This window comes from Lissotriton helveticus, chromosome 9, assembly GCF_964261635.1.
Source record: "Lissotriton helveticus chromosome 9, aLisHel1.1, whole genome shotgun sequence".
In the NCBI taxonomy this organism is placed as follows: domain Eukaryota; kingdom Metazoa; phylum Chordata; class Amphibia; order Caudata; family Salamandridae; genus Lissotriton; species Lissotriton helveticus.
The window spans coordinates 928,238,139-928,259,762 of record NC_136070.1 but is presented as its reverse complement, the minus strand read 5'-3'; the positions used below and the strand labels follow the sequence as shown (position 1 = coordinate 928,259,762).

The following is a 21,624-nucleotide window of genomic DNA, read 5'->3' as shown; positions in this document are numbered from 1 at the left end:
AGCCTCCTGACCACCCTTTTGAGGTCCTCCAGATGGATTATATTCAGATGGAGCGATGTCGAGGTTTCAAGTATGTCCTTGTAGTTGTATGCGCTTTGTCCAGGTGGACAGAGGCATATCCAGTCCCAGATTACACAGCCGCGACCACTGCCAAGCAGTTGGTTCGTGAATTTTTCCCTAGGTATGGACTCCCTAGAGTCGTATATTCTGATAACGGTCAGCCATTCTCCTCAGAGTTAATGAAGCATGTTTCCCTGTTGTTAGGGTACCAGTGGAAGTTCCATTGTGTACGCCATCCTGAAGCAGCCGGTCTGGTCGAGAGACATAATCAGACTCTGAAAATCCGCATTGCAAAAGTCTGTAAAGAAAAAGGTGTGGACTGGTTAGTAGCTCTGCCAGTCGCTTTGTTTTATATGCGCATGGTTGCACATTCCAGATCAGGTCTATCCCCGTATGAGGTCGTATTCGGCCGCCCCCCTAACATGTGGGGTACTCCTAGACCCCGAAGTATTACCGATGTTTCATGTAATATGCTGACAGATTACCTAGCTTCCTTGATGTCTGCCCTCAACTCATGTCGTTCACAGGTTGCTGCCGCATTTCCAGACAATACCGAGGTGGCACCACATGAAATCGTTCCAGGTTCCCTTGTGATGGTCCGAAATTTTGACAGATCAAGTCCGCTGGAGCCCCGATGGAAGGAGCCCCGTCAGGTCCTCCTCACCACCCGTACAGCCGTGAAGTTGGAAGGCAGGAAAGGATGGATCCACCTGTCTCATGTTAAACTTTTTAAAGGACTGAAATCTGTTTCTAAAAACGTTTCCCAGGATTCGAAGGACTGCCAAAATATTGCTCTTAAGGACTGTCCCGCAAAAGACATTATTACAACCCCTCCCTTGTTAGAGAAAACTCCGCAACAGGAGTATAAGTTAAAGCTCAGGTCTAGTAAAATAAGTCAGTCAGTTTGATTGTATAAGTCCTCCCCTAGGTGAAACGGTTAGACTGTTTCTGACATGTATAAAATAGACCCCCATAGTGAGAGAGTCAGTAATAACTCAATTCAATGTATCGTTTTTCTGAGTTTCGTATTATTCATCAGCATAATGATTTCCTGCACCAGCTATGCGTTCTATTTGTATTTTCCAGTTCCTCATGTAAATATGTCTGCTAATGCTACAGTAGAGCACACGTTTAGTGATCTGCCTCCTCACGAATATTCATACCGCCTCGCTATGCGCAACAACTCATTTATCCGTATGTTACATTACTCACACCAGACCAGCAATGCCACTAATTGTTGGGTGTGTGGTCGACTCCCCCCTTTCCAGACACCAAAGGGAGTTCTGCCACTTTTTCCTTATCCATTCTCACACAATGGTTCGTGTGGAGCATGGTCCACGTTAACGTCATCCTCAACAGATATGTCTTTTCTTAACAGTATATGTTTTCCAGACAAGCAAGGTTTCCCCCACAGAACAGGTTTAGATCTAGAAAATGAAGTATATAATTTAGGTAATTATTCGTCGAATTTCATGGTCCTGAATGTTCAGTCTGATACTACTCCAGACTTACCTGCTATTTCAGTACTACCAGTCAAAGGTGAATTATGTGTCCGTAGTTATGGTTCCATACATGTAGGTCATAGTGACTGTACTACTGTTATCCAGTATAGTGACAGTGGGAAATCTGTTTTCAAAGCTTCACGTCATTCTTATTTTATTTGTGGTCAAACTGCATATGTTCGTCTGCCCCTCGATTGGGAGGGAACCTGTTACATTGCCTTCCTACTGCCACCTGTTTTCCTAGCCCCATCTGATTATCACAGAAACACACATCTAGTACACATTAGACATAGGAGGGAGTCCCCAATTGTCGATTATACTGAAACTACTCTAGAACAGTATACAGATTTCAATAAAGGTTTCTTCTTCTTTGTAGGACCTGTCCAGAATAGTAAACTGATCCGTAGGTTAACAAGAACCCTTGAAGCTGTAGTAAATGAGACTGCCTCTGCTCTAGGTAACTTAACCGAAGAACAATCTGCTATGAGATTTGTCGTTTTGCAAAATCGTCTCGTCCTTGACGTCATACTGGCCGATAGGGGCGGGGCCTGTAGAGTCATCGGATCTAGTTGCTGCATTTTCATTCCAAATAACGCGCCGTCTGTTTATTCAGCTATAACCAGACTCCATAAAATTGCCCATCTGTTACACCAAGATCCAGGCACCTGGACATGGTCCGGTTGGTTCTGGAATATAATTTCCGTATGGGGATGGAAAGTCCTGTCCTTTCTAGGTATTGTAGTAGCGATCATATTTAGCTGCTGCCTCTGTATACAATGTGGCCCTGCGATTTGCAGCATGTGTGCTACCTCTTGTATTCCTAGTCCCAAGCCCCGTTCTAAATCCCGTTCCAAGACAATTCGAGACGAGCAAATGGTACTGTATGAAATGATAGATGGTATCATGAAAATTGATGTTTCCTGATGGAAACGTAGTGACAAGGAGGGAATGTGGAAAAGTAAATTTTGCCATGTTCTGTGTCCCTACGCCTCATCCATCATATGTTATGTGTGCATGACCAATATGCATATGTTATTCCCCATGTCCGATTAATGACGCAATTCCAGTTGTGTCCACCTTTAGTATGTTAGTTTCCAGTCCTCGTGAATACTACGAATATCAGGCCTATGTAAAGTAATGTTGCCACGTTTCTCAGTGTGCACGTTATTCCATTATAAAGTCCCCGTTTCCAGGCCTCAAAAGGGCCCGGACATCAGATTCAGCTCCTGTCTCCTGAAAGCCTCGCTGAGGAGCGATACAGCCCCCACCTGTATCCTCGACCCTTCACTTACTTCCTGCCTCGCAGTGCCCGGTGCAGCCCGGCTCTGCCTCTGAGTCTGCCAAAAGTATGTTATAGTTCCAGCTATCAGTTCAGTCCTCCTTCTCTGCATTCCTAAGCTACTGAACTGCATCAATAGTTTCCGTCATTGTCTAGCCTTCTCGTCTCCATGTTAGAGAAATACTGCATTTACTGGTCATTTAATATTCTTCATCACGCATTACATGTAGAATAATGCATGGTCCAGTCTTAGAATCAAGTTAGCCTTTCCCTTCATGACTTCTAGTTTATATCAACATGTTCCCTAAACATCAGATACCAGATAGGGTTTAGGTACATGTCGCTCCGACCCTCCAGACTCTAGTCTCTGCTCCTAGCACAGAGTTCATAGCCCCCAGCTTCTCCTAGTAACACGTCATTGCCAGTTTTCGCGCACCACCAGGTTAGAGGTCCCGGCTCCTTAGGTAGCCCCCTCCAATGTTTCCGCCCCATTCATGACATATTCTGTTACGTTTGCACCACATGTCTATGTGTACGCCCAGTTACACCTCTTTTTACTGTTATCTTTCGCGACTGCTACGCGTCACGCTTTCTGCTCCACCCACTGCTACGCCTACTACAATGTAATGCTATGTGTTTGCGCTATGTATATAAGTTGATGTATTGTTATTAAAAGTTAGCGCGCGCATCCCAGACCAAGCCCCAGCAGCTGCTGGGCCCCTGTTCCTATGCAGGTTGTCCTGATCCTGTCCTTATGCTGTATGCTGTAATAAACCTGCAGAAACTCCTACTACCTCGAATCTTGACTCTTATTTTATTGAGCTATCTGTTATTCATTCATTCATTTAAAAATAGATCCGGTATTATTTATTTATATACCACACACTCACTATATAAAGAGGCAGCTTCCTATACGGGTTACATGCAATGACTGGCCTATTCCCATCAGGTCGGTCTCTGAAGTGCCTGACGGCGATGGAGGGACAGGAACCCTCGCCGCTGGGCACCTAAACATATTACTGGCTTGAGCACTATGCATAGAGGTTTGACCCGCTTTACCACAAGAACCCTCAGAGTCAAAAATACTAACCCTGTTTCTGCTTGACCCTAAAGTTAAAAGCTTGGTGACAAACCTATACACCTCCATCTCAGCTAAACCTTCATGCTGAACCTCAAGGCAATAGTACAGTGGGAGATGGCACTCTTGGACTCTGAGTCGGCCTACTGCTGTAGCCAAATTGGAGAACGGTTCCCAAACAGCGGACTGCGACTTCTTTAAATGCATCCAGCGCTTATTACACCCCTCACAGATTATTTCTAAACCATCTCAGTGAGCACTCCTACATTGTCAAATATGATAGATGATGTAGTAGACTTAAACAATAAAATGTCATTACTGGGATATACCAAAAATGTTGGCTGTATTGCATGATCCCTACCTGTTTGATGACTATGTCGATATTACTGGCCGCTGTATTTCAGATATTACTGGCTTGTACTTCCTTACGTGTTTGTATTGGATTATATGATGTGTTCATTCACGCAAAAACGAAATTACAAAAAAATGGGGCAAATGTGATGGATCTGCTCTATGGGAAGTGACGACTCATAATAGTGCAGTCTCTCTCCAATGGGATTATTTAGGTCTCGGCTAGCGTAGGCTGCGCACATGCGCAGTCTCGCTGGCGAGATTTAATGTTTTGGAGTAGCGAGGTTAAGCCCCGCCCCTCTTCTCCATTGGCTGGCCTCCTAAACGGCGGCCAGCCATTGGAGAAGAGGTCCCAGTGACCTTTTTTTTCTCTCGATCTGAGCCCCGTCCTTTTGCGATTGGGCGGGCGTGTTTTTTTACTTTCTTTCGCCCTCTTCTCCATTGGCTGGAATGTAAACAACAACAGTCAAAAACCCGCCCGTTGTTTACATTCCAGCCAAAGGAGAAGATGGTAGAAAGAAAAACACGCCCCCCAGTCTGAAAAAGACGGGGCTTAGTGACAAATGACAAGCGCTAGTTACTAAACCTAGATGAGACAGTTCTAATCCATTCCCTGGATTGATTTCAGCAGTAACATTGAACTCGCGAGGTGGGGATGAGCTCTGGAACCCTGTTCTTTAATTGAAATAGGTGGTGCCCTACTTCCAGGCTGCATGTGGGCATGCGGTGCTGCGCAGAAGAATTCAGGGGCTTCGTAGCACTGTGTGTTGGTGCCTCTGGAGTCATGGAAGGAGGGCTGCATGTCCGACTGGCAGAGTTGTGTGTTCGTCCCAGTGCTGGAATGCAATGCTGAGTTTATACTTCGCGCCCCATGCTGCAGTTTAGCAATGCTAGGCTAGCTCGCTCCTCTGCACATCAACACACTTCTACGCTCTGCCCCTCCACTGCTGCCTTTCCATCACCTCACACAGGCCACAGGCCGAGCACTTACGCGGGGGGAGAAGGGGTGGGCGCGCAACCTGACATTATGGATCCTTTATAGGGTCTGAACCACACACTCCAGCCTGACATTACACCAATCCACGCTGGACAGGATCAGCCGTAGAGTGCTTACCAAGCGCTGCACTGGGAAAATGCAGCAGCGCGAAGGTGAAACTGTTAAATCTGTCCAGCACTCACCAATGCAGGGATAAATGTTCTGTCTAATTACAGCTCTATAAAACCTCCCTTTACAGCAACATCAATACTATCAAACACCGATTGAAGGGGAGGACGCCCCCCCCCCTCCTGAACCCAGGTACGCGAAGCATAGCTCTCTTCTAGCTCGAGGAGATTCCATTAGTCTCGTCCCCAGCTCTGCCGAGGCTTCGCAGCCATGCTGTGACGGAACTTCCGGTCTGCTCCACTGCTGGAGCCCTCGCCCCCAGTGAAGTCTTGCAACACTCCCGCTGTGGGGTCCACTCACACTCTGCCAACCTAGCCAGTAGCGAGCGCCCCTGATAATGCGGTACGGGGACACTCACACGACCCTGTCAATCACATCAGACCTGACCAGCAACACTTCTACTTTTTAGGTCTCGGCCTATTCCCATTCCGCAGGAATGGAATAGGACGAGTCTATAGCAGTGAAACCAAGACTTAAACTAAGGTCTACCAAAAAGAGGTTTTCCACGAGTGCATGTGCACATGCACGAGCCTGAGCCTTCTGCCTGCCTCCTAGGCAATCTGCTTCTCCGCCCCCCTGGTGTTTCTGGCTTGCTCTTCAAAGGCTCCCCATACCATTTGCTCCTGCCTCCTCGCCCACTGCTTCACACTTCACGGCCGCCAGGCCGTGAGCTTGCATTTCTGCCCAGCAGCTTCAAAGGGATCTTCTTTCCCGCCCACTGCTTCACACTTCGCGGCCGTGACTCGCATTTCTCCTTCCCCCTCCCCACAGCAATGCCAAGAGCTTGTTTTACAGGTTCCTAGAGGCCTTTCAGATTCCCTATCATTCAGCAGCTTGACTTCAAAGGGATTTCATTTCGCCGCCGCGTTTTTTCTGCCCCTGTTAGGCTCGTTTTTTTTGTGCCTTTGCCATCTTCTTTCATCACATATTCACCATCCTGACAAAATGCATCCACAGGCACAGACATTAATGGGTCACCCTCTTTTCAAACCTTTTATCTCCCTCTTAAAACTGTCCATTTGCTTTCAGCTTAAAGGGATCTCTCTCTCTTATACTCATGACTAACCCCCCTCCTCCCCCCCTCATCGGAAAGTCAACGGATTGTCAACTATGCTGATTGGTGGAGGGAGAGCTCATATTATACTGGCGTGTTTCTATTGCACGCTTTTCACTGTATTTCTTTCAACAAGTGTCCTGCCCATCCGCAAGCAGCAGACATCCACAAGCGTCAGGCATCCAAAAGCATCAGACATCCACAAACAGACATCCACAAGCATCAGACATCCACAAGCGTCAGACATCCACAAGCGTCAGACATCCACAAGCGTCAGACATCCACAAGCGTCAGACATCCACAAGCGTCAGACATCAACAAGCGTCAGACATCCACAAGCGTCAGACATCCACAAGCGTCAGACATCCACAAGCGTCAGGCATGCACAAGCGTCGGGCATGCACAAGCAACAGACATCCACAAGCATCGGACATCCACAAGCATCGGACATCCACAAGCATCGGACATCCACAAGCATCGGACATCCACAAGCATCGGACATCCACAAGCATCGGACATCCACAAGCATCGGACATCCACAAGCATCGGACATCCACAAGCATCGGACATCCACAAGCATCGGACATCCACAAGCATCGGACATCCACAAGCATCGGACATCCACAAGCATCGGACATCCACAAGCATCGGACATCCACAAGCATCGGACATCCACAAGCATCGGACATCCACAAGCATCGGACATCCACAAGCATCGGACATCCACAAGCGTCAGGCATCCAAAAGCATCAAGCATCCACATGCATCAAACATCCACAAGCAACAGACATCCACAAACATCAGGCATCAGACATCCACAAACGTCAGGCATCCACAAGCGTCAGACATCCACAAGCGTCAGACATCCACAAGCGTCAGACATCCACAAGCGTCAGGCATGCACAAGCGTCCGACATCCACAAGCGTCCGACATCCGCAAGCGTCCGACATCCGCAAGCGTCCGACATCCGCAAGCGTCAGACATCCGCAGGCGTCAGACATCCGCAGGCGTCAGACATCCGCAGGCGTCAGACATCCGCAGGCGTCAGACATCCGCAGGCGTCAGACATCCGCAGGCGTCAGGCATCCGCAGGCGTCAGGCATCCGCAGGCGTCAGGCATACACAAGTGTCAGACATCCACAAACATCAGGCATCAGACTTTTATTTAAGTATTAATTATTTAAAAAAATTTAAAACCATTGTTATTTGTAATATCAATACATGCAAGTCACGTAAATACAACACATATTGCATTACAAATGCTATAGGTGTCACATTTGCGAAAGTTATAACTATTGGCATGGTAAATGACAAAGCTATTAATTTCGCTATTTTCAAAAACAAAACCTAAATAAAAAATGTGTCATTTACAATACCAATAGCTCAAACTTTCCTAATACGAGACCTATTGCATTGCAAATGCTTGTTCAGGAGTGGGGCCCACGCACAACTCTACCAATCTAGCCAGCCACGCCCCTGGATGATGTGGTATTGTGGCACGCATGGCTGTGCCAATGAATGTGAGATCAGACTGGCAGCTCCTCGTCTGCTCCTGCACTGGCACCATCCCATGGCGCTCCCAGTTCAAGCAACAGCTAGCAGGAGCATCTCATCACATGTCTGTACTGTGACCCACATTAGGCTCAGCAGTGACCCTCAAGTGTGGACAGAAGGAGCGGCTGTGCCACAGAGTGGCCAGAAAATGTTACTGCAGTGTAGTGGAGCTACCATATCACCTCAAACATAGCCAACATACCCTGCCTGCTATGGATGTACTGGGCCCTGTCCAGCTCCAGCATGGCCCTGCTGTTCATGAGCTGGGTGCCACCCACATCTCTGTCCGTGTACCTCAAACCTTGCCAGTAGACCTCTCATATGCCTGTACTGGGGCCACACGCAACTCTTTCACTGCATCGCAACCTGGACAGCAGCATCCTACCATGTGCCAGCGTGGCCATCCTCCGACCAGTGGTGCTGAACCAATTTTAACAATTTACAGAGTGGGGGTGCTGCCATCAATGTTATATCCCTGAACTCGCAGGGATTGCGAGAAATCCAAGCTTCACAAAAAAAACAAGTGTAGCAAATGAGAAACACACATTTGACAAGAAAGTGGTAGCAGGGAACAAGTCGTAAAAAAAAGAAGTGGGGAGACTAATCAAGCAAGGCACTATCCAAGTGACATCATGGCTCGCAACATCATGGCACTTGACATCACAGCACATGACATCATGTTGAGTGACATCGCATGTGGATTCACAGGAATTGGCATTACAACCTATGACCTCACAGGAGGTGACATCACAAGAATTGACATTAGATCTTGACGCCTCACACATATGTTTAGCAGATAAATCGCAAGAACATTTAAGCGCATTATGAGATTTAACAAATGAGATTTCGCGTCAAGGTTGTACCAAAATGCAACCTGATGCAAAATCGTGGCCTCAACTTATACATTTATTTTTTAGAAACTGCCACAAAAAAATTGAAATCAAGGAGAAATATGGCAGTAAATCTGTTCTGCTTAACTGCTTGAAAAATCTGCATTATAAAATATCTTATGGGGTTAAAGCACCTGCTGCAGAGATCTTTGTCTGCTGAGTAAATTTCAAGGAATAATGATAATAGTAAGATAACTCAGGAGTTTAACACAGTTGCTGGAGAGCTGTTTTGTGTAGTCCCAGTTTTGACTCAAACTAGTATAGAGGGTTAATGTGTCTCCTGTAAAGCATATCATGTAGCATGCAGATGTCAGATTTTTCATTTTATGTAGCCAGGTAAGTGGCTTACTGATTTTAACACAGCAATACCTTTGTTACTTAGTTCATAAGTTGTAATCCTTCTAATATAGCACATTAAACTATGAAAGACATGTGACTTACACCTTGTAAATATCGCTTTCTTAAGTAACACATCCTCTAAATTGATTTACATACTTATCTGATTTATTGTCAATGTATAATGTGAACTTGTGATGTAAAGCACGGTGACACCCTGCAATGGGAGGAGTAGCGCTATAAAAGAAATAAAACAAAATAGTGGCATTTAAATTGTTATGCGTAGACATACTGGGACAGACCAATGCATCTGACATTCTTACAGTGCATGCATATCTCTTATATACAGGGCCCTGTATTTTAGTAATCAAAAACAGAGGGAAAATTAAGCATACATTTGGCACACAGTTACCTTTGTAACTTCAGTTGCATATTGAGTGCTGTAGTTTCATTCTGCATGAGTATGCAAACCAATCGTGCATGAGCTTGAGAGTGAGATTTGTCTTCCATCTATTTTTGGAGTTTTACCAGCACACTGTATGTACTTGATAAGGAGCTGGGACAAGTCAAATCTGAATGAGGGTAAAGCATAAGAATCACCATGCACACGTGGTTGTAGGAAACTAAATTGCTTGGTGGGGCAAATTCTCCCATGACTGCAAATATCGCTCCTAGACCGGTAAAATCACCTTGTTGACACCAAGACAGATGGCTTACTAAGAGAATGCCCCTTAAGTTTTTGCAGTTCTAACTTAACACTGGAATCAATCACTGTGAAACTCCCATGTAAAACTAAAAAGTATTTTATGTTAAAAATCAGACCAAAATACAAAAATGCAATCGGTCACTGATAATTTCAGAATAACCATTGCCTTCTGCACTTCTCCATTCTACTAGGATAGTCAAAGGAAGTTTCTCCCTGTTACTAACAAGTGGCCAATGGAGGCTTCCTTTATCTCCAAGAGCACAGCACAATTTCCAGCTGCAGGCTGCCTTTGGAGTGTTAGTCTGGAGTGACTGGATAAGTCCATAGCCTTTTACCGTCAGGCACAGTACACAGCTTCCAAACTTCAGCGTTCGTGTGGGGATGCTTCTTGCTTGCGTCTTCCCGGAAGACGGTCTCTTCTGATCCTTCAAAGTTTACTTAAGCCAGTAGAAGTTGCCTTTGCAGTTTCAGGTTCAGCATTTGGTGCAGACAACAGAGTTCTTGCTTTCTATTAGGGAGTTCACCTTCTGGATACTAATTCACAGCGAGTAAAAGATGTCTTGAATAGGTCTTGCATTTGCGAGAGATTAAGCTATTGGCATTGTAAATGACAATGCCATTTATTTATCTGTTTTCAAAACCAACACATAAATAAAAATGTTGTCATTTACAATGCCAATAGCTCTAACTTTTGCAAAGGCGAGACCGTTTCATTGTAAATGCTTGTTTGACCAGTGCTTCAGATGTCAGGGTAAGTGCTGCATTATCCAGGAGGGGAATAGCCAGGCAAAACTACAATCTATGCCTAGCACAACGGCAGTAAGAGGACTTCCTCTTCAGCTCCATAGTTTTCAGCAGAGTTGAAAGCAGAAAAACATAAACGCAACAAAATAGAGAGGATGTGGCAATGTAATGTCGCAGCTGAGGATAAATCTATACATAAGGCTGCCCTTAAACAGTTTGGAAAAAAACATAATGTCCAAAGCCGGCATGTTTTCCAAAAACAAATTCATGGAGCATAAAATGCACCTAGAACTGTATTTAAAATAGTAGATTCTCAGTTGTTCAGCAGGGAACATGCTAATTTTAAGCCCATTGACCAGCACCCATGGTGCAGAAACCTGTATCTTCTCTTCTAATTCAATATTTCACTCCATAGCAATTAACAGCTGAAATATTGCATGCATTAAGTCCAAGCTTGTTGAGGCTGCATGAGCCAGTATATATATATATATATATATATATATATAAGACAGCCTCCAAAAGGTCTTATGCAAACAAATTTTGGAGACACTTTTGGATTGCTCCAATGAAAATCACATTCTTTCCGATTTGCAGGCTGTAGGCCCCAGGCTAGTTCAAGTGGGCAGGGTTTCCGCTTCCTTTTGGTTAAGGGACAGACTGTAGCTATAGGAGGGAGTAGAACTTTTTGTAGCGTTTATTGAACTTCGTGGTACTTTCGATGTGGTTCATAGAAAGAAATTATGAAAGGTTCTACATGGGTTGGGGAGCCCTTGTAATTTGTTAAATATAATGATGTATCTCCGTCATTTAAATAACGCTAGGGTCTGGCGTGGCACAAGAGAGAAGCTAACCCAGGCAATTTCTTTTTTAAAAATTTCAAATCGTCTTTATTAAAGGAAAAGAACAGAAATGAACCATAAACAATAATACTGAAGACATATAAGATACAGAATGCAGTGGCTGGCAATGGAATCACATAACTGATAATGGGGAAGATGAAATTACATAGATGAGTGTATATATATATATATATCAATGCATAGGCACTAGACAGCCATGACAATGATATGAAATGACTAAATAAAATACATAAAATAAAATAAAATAGGATATGACCACAAAAAAAAATGCAAATTAAAAAAAAAAGCAATTTTAAAACACATAATAGGGTACTTAACGCCAAAATGTCGAGCACAACCTACTTGGTAAAATTCTTGGTAGTATCGTGATGATTCATTGTAGGGGATAACAAGCCTTCAATTATACCTCGTAGTACATACAACAGTTCAATACAGACTTCCTGCACAAGGTGGATAAACTCCTCAGTACATTTTTATGGCAGGAGAAGAAGCCCAGGGTGTCAATGAAGAAGCTGCAGCTAGCTAAAGAAAAAGGCGACCTGGGTCTTCCTAACTTTAGGAATTACCAGACATCATTCTTGTGCAAACAGGGGGCACACTGGTTGATCGAAGACCCACTGTATGTCCCACTGTGGGTAGAGATAGAGAAATCCATCATTGGCAATGTTCCCCTCCCTGTACTACTCACCATGGACCTGACACACCTCCCTCACTCGAAGTACATCATGTTCAATACTAGACGAGCGCTTTTAAGGCTGGATCAAGTACACACGATGGGTCTTAAAGTAAAAAACACCACCTCAATAGCCTTGTGGCATAATCCTGCCATTCGACTTAATGGGGAGTCCCTCCACTGGGAACACTGGTCGGCGAAGGGTATCAATATGGTGAGTGACCGATACGACGGACGCTTCCCGTTACCTTATTCCTCGATCCAGGCAGCACATTGTCTTACACTGATGGACTTTTATGCCTTCCTGAAATTGAAAACACTCCTGTCTACACCCTCTCTCAAACCACTAGAACCGTGGCTCAAACCACAGCTGACACGTCTCAAAGCAACAGGTCACTTCGTGTCGAAAGTATACAAACTTCTCCTCCCAATGGCGGGGAAAGCCCAGAAACGTAATGAGCTACGGTGGGAAGGGGAACCCAACAACACGGGAATTGAACTCGACTGGGGCAAAATCCACGCTACAGCTCTTGTGAACAAAGTCTCTCCGATTCGGTCACAAACTAAGTATATGTTGCTTAACAGGGTATTCTGGGCACCCCAAAGATTGTTTAAACTCAACCTAAGGGACAGCCCTAATTGCTGGAATTGTAATCGGGTTGAAGGTGATTTGTCACATATGCTTTTTCATTGCCCATCACTAGGAAACTATTGGGATAAAATATTTAATTGCATAGAACATATTCTTAGGATCAAACCGCCGAGAGAATTTATTTGTCATTTTGGGTGCTCTAGATCCAAATGTGTTTAACGATAATGACCGTCAGTTACTGGACCTATTACTCACCCTAGCATGTAAGGTGATTTTGTGTAAATGGAAGAACGCCTCTGAAGTCTCCTTTAGGATGTGGCGGGAATTGGGTGTCTTGCATTAGAGGGGTAGATAATAGTGCCTTGCATTCCTCCCCCTGGCGTGCTTCCACTAAGAAACTTTGGAAATCCCTTAACCCAGGCAATTTCTATTTATAAAAGTGTGTGCCAGGGCGATGTCTTGGTGCCTACCCTTTATCTTCGGTATAGTAACAGCTGCATAGGAAATCAACCTCTTGGAATCACTTCAGCTTAAGTAGAAGCTGGGGCCTGTGGTGCTCACACGCGATAGACCTTTGCATCTGGCTTCAGCACGCAATTGGCCAAAGGCTGTGGATGTCCCAGCTTCTTGTGAAATGTTCACTCCCAGGGCGTTTTGCTCTTGGGAGCCAGCAGCGGCGCGCAGGGGCCATCTGTTTTTAATTAGCGTGCCTGCGCTTTTCTCCCACACAGTGTCTCTCCCCCCCCCCAAGGTGGCACTTGTTCAACATAAGATGGACAGGACTGGGTGAAGGGGATTTCTGTGCTTCAGGCGCACTCACCCAGCAGCCGCCATAGTCTGCATTTGGCCCAGGCTTGACTGGGTGCAGAGGCCCCGGTGGCACTGCACCTGCTTCACCAATGAACGCTACGCCCATTTAGGAGAGCGCTGATCCTTAGAGCCGAATGTTGACTGTTTCAATGCCGAATTTCGGCGTGTTATGTGCCTGCAGTGATCTTTATTGGTAAACATCTCTGTTTGGGATCAAAGAGCTACTTATGTTTATTTTAACAACAAATTATTCATCTTTAACCTGCTCAATCCGGATAGCCCATAATTATTTCGATATTTTAAATACATTTGAAACGTCTTGGTAGCCAAAAGGTCAGTTTTGTGCGGGTTCTTGTTGAAATTCGCACCCGAAATATGACATAGTCTCACTAATTATTGTGATGTAGAGCTAACCCGCCGGAAAGTAGGCACCGCAACACGATGACGCGGCCATGAAGGTTATCAAGGTAAATAATAGCATTGACAACCTTGATAAAATAATGTGTATTTGATTACGCGCGTATTTAAAATAGCATTATTTTCTAGAATACATCTTTTTACACTGAGATTCTGGTGGTATGGAAAGAAAAACAATGCACACATTCAACACATCCTACTCCTAATTGTATTAACCAACAACTAGTAATTTAATCCAGGGCCGGACAGAGACCAGCGCTGGAAACCCATTTTGTTCACGTCTATCGGACCGCGCAGAGAAACATAGATTGTGTAAAACATGAGCAACATTGTAAAAGTTAATCTTGTTGTAATAAAATGGGGGAGGGGGGGCTCATTTATTGCCCCTTATCCTAATGACTCAATTACGTTTAAAACCTGTTTTCCGCTCCAGGAGCATCTTGTGTCCACACCACTAACCTGGCTGTTCAACATCTAAGCTGGGCTCTGTCCGTAGCAGAATTATTCATCTTCTAAATGCGCCGGGAAACCCTTTGTGGGTAGCTGTTGCGCTATATAAATAAATCCTGGAAGGGGGCAGAGGTTGTCCCGATTTTTAAAAAGGGGTGTCGGGACAACCCTGCCAACTACAGGCCAATAAGTCTCATTGACTCATCCCAAAAAGTGGCAGGGAAGGTGATTCTGGGAAGGGTGCTCCAGTGGGTGGACGACAATAACATCCTGTCGGACCTCCAGGCCGGATTCCGCTCTGGTACTAGGACCATTGAACAGGCCTTCAGACTGGCCCTCTTATATTGGAAGGTGGTGGTGCTGGGCAAAGGCAGTCTGTACTTGGCCTTTATAGACCTTAAGACTGCCTTTGACCTGGTTCCCAGGGAGGAGTTGTGGAAGGTTTGTCAGAACTGGGGTTGCCTGCGCATATTCTCTTTCTCCTTGTAAAACTACATGCGGGCAATTTTGCGCAGGTCCGCTGGGGCACGAAGGGTGAGAAAACCAACAGGATCCCTGTGGGAAGGGGCGTCCGCCAGGGATGCATGTTAGCCCCCCCACCCTGTTTTCCCTCTACGTAAACGGTGTGGTTGAGCATTTGCTAAGAATCCCCTCTGACGCTCCATCCCTGGCGGGCAAACGTATCCCAACACTGCTTTTTGCAGACGACACTCTACTTATCTCAAAGTCTCCCATGGGTCTCCAGAGCCTCTTGAATGGTTTCCAGGAGTTTTGTTTGTTGAGGGGATTGGTAATCAATACCGACAAAACCAAGTTTTTGATTATGAATCCCCCCAAGAAATTGGGGCGACCTCCGGCTTTGAATTCCGTCCCACTGGAGAGGGTATCCGAGTTTGACTACCTGGGTATCCGCCTTAATGATTCTCTTACCTGGAACCCGCATATCCAAAAAAGGCTCCTCGGTCACAAAAGGGTGGGAGGTGCTTTACTTAAGGAACAATGCTCCTCTACAAGCAAACCTATAGCCCCAGTAGTGGAAATATATAAAGCCAGAGGGGTCAGCGCTGCCCTATATGGGGCAGAGCTGTGGGGTACCTGCAGCCTGGATGTATTAGCAAAATCGGAGAGCAAATTTCTGAAAGACCTGATGGCTCTCCCATGGAGTACACCTACTCTACCAGTGCTACTGGATCTAGGCTGCAGATCAATCAAGGACCAAGCGCAACTCCGCCCCCTGCTTTTATGGGCCCGGCTGTGGCGGGTGCCTGAACTAGCCCCTTATGCGGAAGTGCTATCAGAGGTTATGGCCATGGTAGGCTGGTCTAGGATCAAATGGTTGAGGGATGTTAAATGGTTACTAGAGGAGATAGGGATAGGAGAGGTATGGGCATTGAGAACCGCCCCACCCAAAGCTATGATCAAGAAGCTGTACTGGAACTGGGTTTCCTCCAAACTACATTCAGATCCACGCCATTGTAACTCTACTGTAGCTTTTGTGAGGATCAAAGATGTGGTGGCCTATGAACCCTATCTAGACATCATTTCCATCCCCTTTGACCGTTCCCTGTATTTTAAGTTTAGAGTGGGGACTCTTCCAGTAGGTGAACTAGTTGCCCGCTGGAAATCGTCTTACCAATCTTCCCCGTTCTGCGCGCATTGCCCCACCCGAGTAGAGTCAGTAGCCCACATTCTTTTTGAATGTCCGGACTACCGTGCACCTAGGAGCCGCTGGCTAAAACCCTTATGTAGACTCTTAGGCACCCGCCAACACAAAGTGGCGCTGCGTATTTTAATGTCTGACACATCCACCTTGTTTGTCTGTGCTGTGTCAAAATTCTTAAAGTGGTCATGGTTGATTCGTGCAAGAAGGCTTTCCTTGTCAATTTAATTCTGTTTTAACTGTTTTAAATATCTTCCTTTTGACCTAAATTCTTTGTGTAAATAGAATGAGATTGTTATAAATGCTGTGTTTTATATTTGTTGTACAAGCTTTTATGATATTTTTATATCGAAATAAAGCCTATCAATCAATCAATCACAAATAAAATGAATAATAATAATAATAACCACTAGTCACCCGGAAACACCGCTCGAACTCACCGAGCCCCGCAGAACATTCTAGTCCACTTCGCGTTAGTACATACATGACCCACTAGGAGATTGGGGCTTACACAGAGACGTTCTATGTTTGAGAGTGTTGTGAAGTCAGGACTCTTTAGAAACAGCTGCTTTCTGAGAGCACTGGGCTTGATGTGAAAATGAATGCGCGTGTGAGCAGTGGAACTAAATCTATTCTCGCTACCTGGATTGCATTTCGGTACTGCAGACAAAATCCGTCCACGCAGTCCATTAATGAGAATGTTTTTACGACATGCGGGTCAAAGTGTCACTTCTAAAACCTGGCTGCAGGGGTTCATTGCTGTAAGGTGGTCAGGCAGTCCAGTACACCATCTGCGGTGGCTTTGTGTAAACTTCAGAGACTTCTAGACATGAACATTCCCGGGCTATGATGAGGGAGACTCAAAGCATGCTGGGACTTGTAGTCCTACTATTCTCCCATTCTCAAGTATGGCAATGCTAGACCCACCTTGTTTATGCTGCTTGAAAAACACAGAACTAAATGTGCAAGGGCAGGCATGGAATCCATTCATGTTCTTCTGTCTCCAAAGGCAGCACCCTGGGTTCTTGCTGTTTTAGCCATTCCGCTGTGCAGGTGTGGTCTGATCTCCTAACTCTGCCTCTCGTTCGTGTGCACTGCATGGATTCTGGGACTTTGTGGGGAGGACAATGTTTACCGTAACCATGGACTCGGAGACCGTGATTCTCTGAAGAGATCACACATTTCTTAGTTCCCCTTCATTTTGCACATTCAAAAAATTGATGAATTATAAAAATTACCAACAGATTCTCTATCTTTGATTTTTCCAGACTGAGGAAAACAGGTAGAAGTATCAGATAGATAGATGGAGGGGGAGGGGTGACTGGGGTAAGGAGGGTAGGTATGAACTTAGAACACCCCGAGGGGGGAAGGGGAGGGGTCAGCATTCATCTCACCTGGTAAAATCTCACGCCGCGGGATGTGAGATTTATCAGGTTCACAGGTAAATATCACTTATCCAGAGTTTGTATGGTTTCATCTTGATTATGTGGAACAGGCAGATGTTGGCCCATACTGGACATTGCACCACTTTACAACTGCGACCGCTGCAGAAACCGGTATTTTCTAAGGTATCATGCTTTCCGGGGCACTCACAACCGGGCCCACAGACAGTGTCTGCAGGTGACACCCCCAGCCCCGCCCAAATCTATGCCACCTCTGGCAAAACACTTACCAGGTCCCAGAGGCAAGACCTACTGGCTATGCCAATGCTTGTTACATCTAACCCCGCCCTCTTACTGCCCAAAACTAGGAGGGGCCTCCAAAATCTTGTAGATCATTTTAACTTGTTCTGAATATGGCCTTGACATTAATCTTACCAAATCTGAGCAGAGGACCTACGCTAGGAAAAAATGGTGAAGGGTACTGTAAATGTAGGGAAAGAAGTTTTGGAACAGGCTGGGGAGCTTGATTATCTATTAATTCTGTTGGTCGATTCTGGTTCTTGGACCTCACAGATTTTTAAACATTTGCAAATGATAAAACATAGAGCTGGGGCTGGTCTTAGGTTTTCATAATTGGCTTCTTGGTTCCCAATCCTTCCAGCCATAGAAATCTATAAGATACAAGTCAGGTGTGTGGCACTGTATGGGGCTGAACAATGGGACCACTGTATTACGGATATCTTGGACATTGCTGAAAATTATTTTATCAGAGCCCTAACTGGTTAAGGGAGGTGTACAGCATTAGGGCCATTAACATTGGACCTAGGTATCAACTGCCAGGCCTCGAAAAATCATAAAAATGTTACTAGACCTCCATGTCTAGTGATTTAAATAATCTACTCGACCTATTTGTAATGCTCTTGATCCATAAACTGGTTTCAAATGATGTGATTTGGGGCAAATAATTTAATTAATTGAGCCGTCATTTTCTTCATAATCACATATGAAAGCACCTTCAAATGTGCGAGTTCAGCATGTCTGCTGTACAAACAAGCATTGGCATTGCCAATAGGTCTCGCTTGTGGGACCTTATAAGTATTTAGTTTTGCAGCACAATATCCTTGTTGCATAATCGGATATTGTGCTGCAAAACTAAATACTTATAAGGTCCCACAAGCGAGACCTATTGGCAATGCCAATGCTTGTTTAAAGGGGAAACTGACTACACACGTGGGGCTAATCTGAAGCGCAAGCACGCAACAGAAACCCTGTTTCAGAGCATGCGCAAAGAGGAGACGCGGCACATAAGGAAGAAAATCAAACTCGTGAGCATGTGTAGGACGAAACAAACAAGCATTGCCATGGAGATGAGGTAGGGAGCAGGAGAGGAGCCCAAAAGTGGTGCCCGCGGGACACAGCTGAGACGAGAATACCAAGGGAAACCAAACTAAATACACGGAAAACCAAAATGGGCTCACAAGTAAAGAAAAAAACAGGAGGGGGTGCGAGGGATGAGGGAACACGGCCTGGGGGAAGCTGGCTGGGGAGGGGGAGGAGAAATGCAAGGAAGGCTGTGTGCGGCGTAATTAGGGGAGGAGAAGCCGAGAAGCCGCAGAGCGCACGCTGGGCGAAGCCCTTTGATGTGCTGTGCGGCAAATGGAGGGAGGCTGATGCGCGTTCATGTTTGAACACGTGGTTCACGTGAACTGCATGAAAACGCCAGCAAAAAGCTGGTGGTTTCATGATGTTTTCGCCACTTGAATTCTCGCTCCGCTCGATGCGCATGCGCGCATCGATAGGTCGCGAGACCTAAAAAACTGTTTTGTTAGATTTAATAAACGAAACTTTCTTTCCAGGGCGACTGACGCTGGAATCTGGGGACCACGGTTCGATCCCCGGCTCCGGCGGCAGGTTAGCCCACCACCATGTGACTCTGGGCAATAGCTCGCTTAATCTTCCCGCCTAGAGACCCTTACGGGTGATTGTGCGCTTTACAAATGTGGACTTTACTTTACTTTACTTTCCATTATATAATACAAATCCAGCCACATATAGGATACACATGACCCCTTGCCTCTTACTTCATTAACAGCATTTTCATCAGAGTGGGGGCAGGAATGTTTCTCAATCGTGTTTAAAAACTATCACCTTTTAATAAATACATAACCAAAGAATGAAATGGTAGCACTCTGTCATTTATAATCTGCAGATTTTACATTGAAATGGCCACAAACTTTCTCACTGGCATGCTGCTTTACTGAATACAACTATATAATATACTAACAATAATATTTGGAAGTAGAGTTTCTGCAAATATGTTTCATTTTCACATCACCAAGTAAAGTGTTCTGTTTTTTGCTCCTATTTAACCCTTTGTATGCATCACACTTCTTAATTTAAAAAAGTGTTCTTTTGTAATTCAGGATATATTTTGAAATATGTGTAATATTGATATACAGGCCATTTATTTAAATGTTACAGAAAAATAACTGACATCTTCAGACGGCTCACCTGACAAGAACCTCAAACTCTAGTAAGAGAAAAATAAACTCCATTTTCCAAGCAGCAGTTAGTAAAAAGACAAACTGATTTTTGTCCTCTTTCCTTGAACAGACTGCAAATGTGTCAAGATAAAAACAAGATTTAATGGCATCTTTATTGCTCATTCACTTTCTGAATCAACAGAATACATGTTCCTTTCCAGCCTAAATTCACTCGTCAGATGGGACTAGTAGGTGCTAAAAATATCTCAACCTGATAAAATTTTACTCGCAATTGTGAGTGGGCGAGTACATTTTTTGAGGCCTATTTTCTTTTCCTAAGGACACTAGTAGCTTTGAAACTGCTCCTTCTTTAAAATTAATGTATTTAATAAACTCCTCAAGTGTTCTTGGGAATGTGAAAAGTCTTACCTTGATGTCAGACAGGTACTTTCTTTATCAGATTGAAGAACATGACAATTTGTGTAAAATGTCACTCTGTTGGTTTTTGCAAATGAATGTTACATGACCAACCAGGTTTTTATTTTTTTGTCCGGACACAGATAAAAATCTTTGAAGATGTCGGACAGCGAGGACAGTAACTTCTCTGAGGAAGACAGCGAGCAAAGTAGTGAGCCAGAGGAAGCAGAGGAAAATGAGGTTGGCCTGATGTGGATGAAGAGCAAATTGGGACTGTGAAATGGTGGGGGGGATATGTTCAATGAGTAAACGTCATGAAGCGTTTGAGTGGAAGAAAGCTGCTGCCATTTCAGGCTCACCCACTACATGATTCATTACCAAATGGATCCCTCACTTTGCAGAACTGATTGTCCTTGATTTGATAACTTTTTTTCTAGGCTTAATATTAAGTTTACTCTCTGTTATGTTTTAATATGTTAACCTGGAGCAGATTAAATGAAACTGTACGTGAGAATAGATGTGTAGAAAGGATTTCACCTTTTCTATAGTTGTGTATAAAGGATATCTGGGAGAGCATGGCTGGTGTCAAAAGTAATTATAATTTAAAATTTGTAAAGCTTATAAAACCATAAGGTATCCAAGTGCTATAACTGGCAGGAGAATTGGGGGGGGACAAACAAAGGCAATTATAGTTGTGAGAAAAGCTAAGTCTTCACATTCTTGCGAAACACAGACTAAGAAGTAATCCTCACTATGTGTACAGAGAGAGTGTTCCATAACGTAGCAGCTGCCACAGAAAATGCATGCTCACCCCATCTCGCCTTCCTAAAACGGGGAACAGTCACTTTCCTCTGCTCAGCCGATCTCAACTGTCTGCTGGGAAGATACCAGTTGAAAACTGTTCTTAAATAATAAGAGCCCTGCTGGTTAAGAGCCTTAAAAACCAGACACGGGGCTTTGAAAATCAGCTCCTTCCTCACTGGAACCCAGTGAAAGGTCCTCAACCCCTCCTTCACTGATAGATGTTTAGGAATGCTCGACACCAGGTGCGCAGCTGCATTTTGGATAACCTGAAGTTTATTAAACGAATACTGGTTGGCGTTCATATACAGAGTGTTGCACTGGTCGAGGCGAGTTGTTACTAGCGCAACGACCACTGA

At 44.8% G+C, this 21,624-nt stretch overlaps 1 protein-coding gene across 3 annotated transcripts in view; it reads left to right on the top strand.

The window, feature by feature from the left end:
* SUPT5H (SPT5 homolog, DSIF elongation factor subunit) overlaps nucleotides 1-21,624 on the top strand; it is a 387,057-nt gene that overhangs the window by 201,273 nt on the left and 164,160 nt on the right. For all 3 annotated transcript variants that reach the window (XM_078661137.1, XM_078661136.1, XM_078661135.1), the window contains exon 2: nucleotides 20,608-20,704. Coding sequence is in view for 2 of the 3 variants with exons in the window: in XM_078661136.1 (XP_078517262.1) it covers nucleotides 20,624-20,704 (81 nt within the window). In the remaining variant the exon portion in view is untranslated. The remainder of the gene's footprint in view (nucleotides 1-20,607; nucleotides 20,705-21,624) is intronic.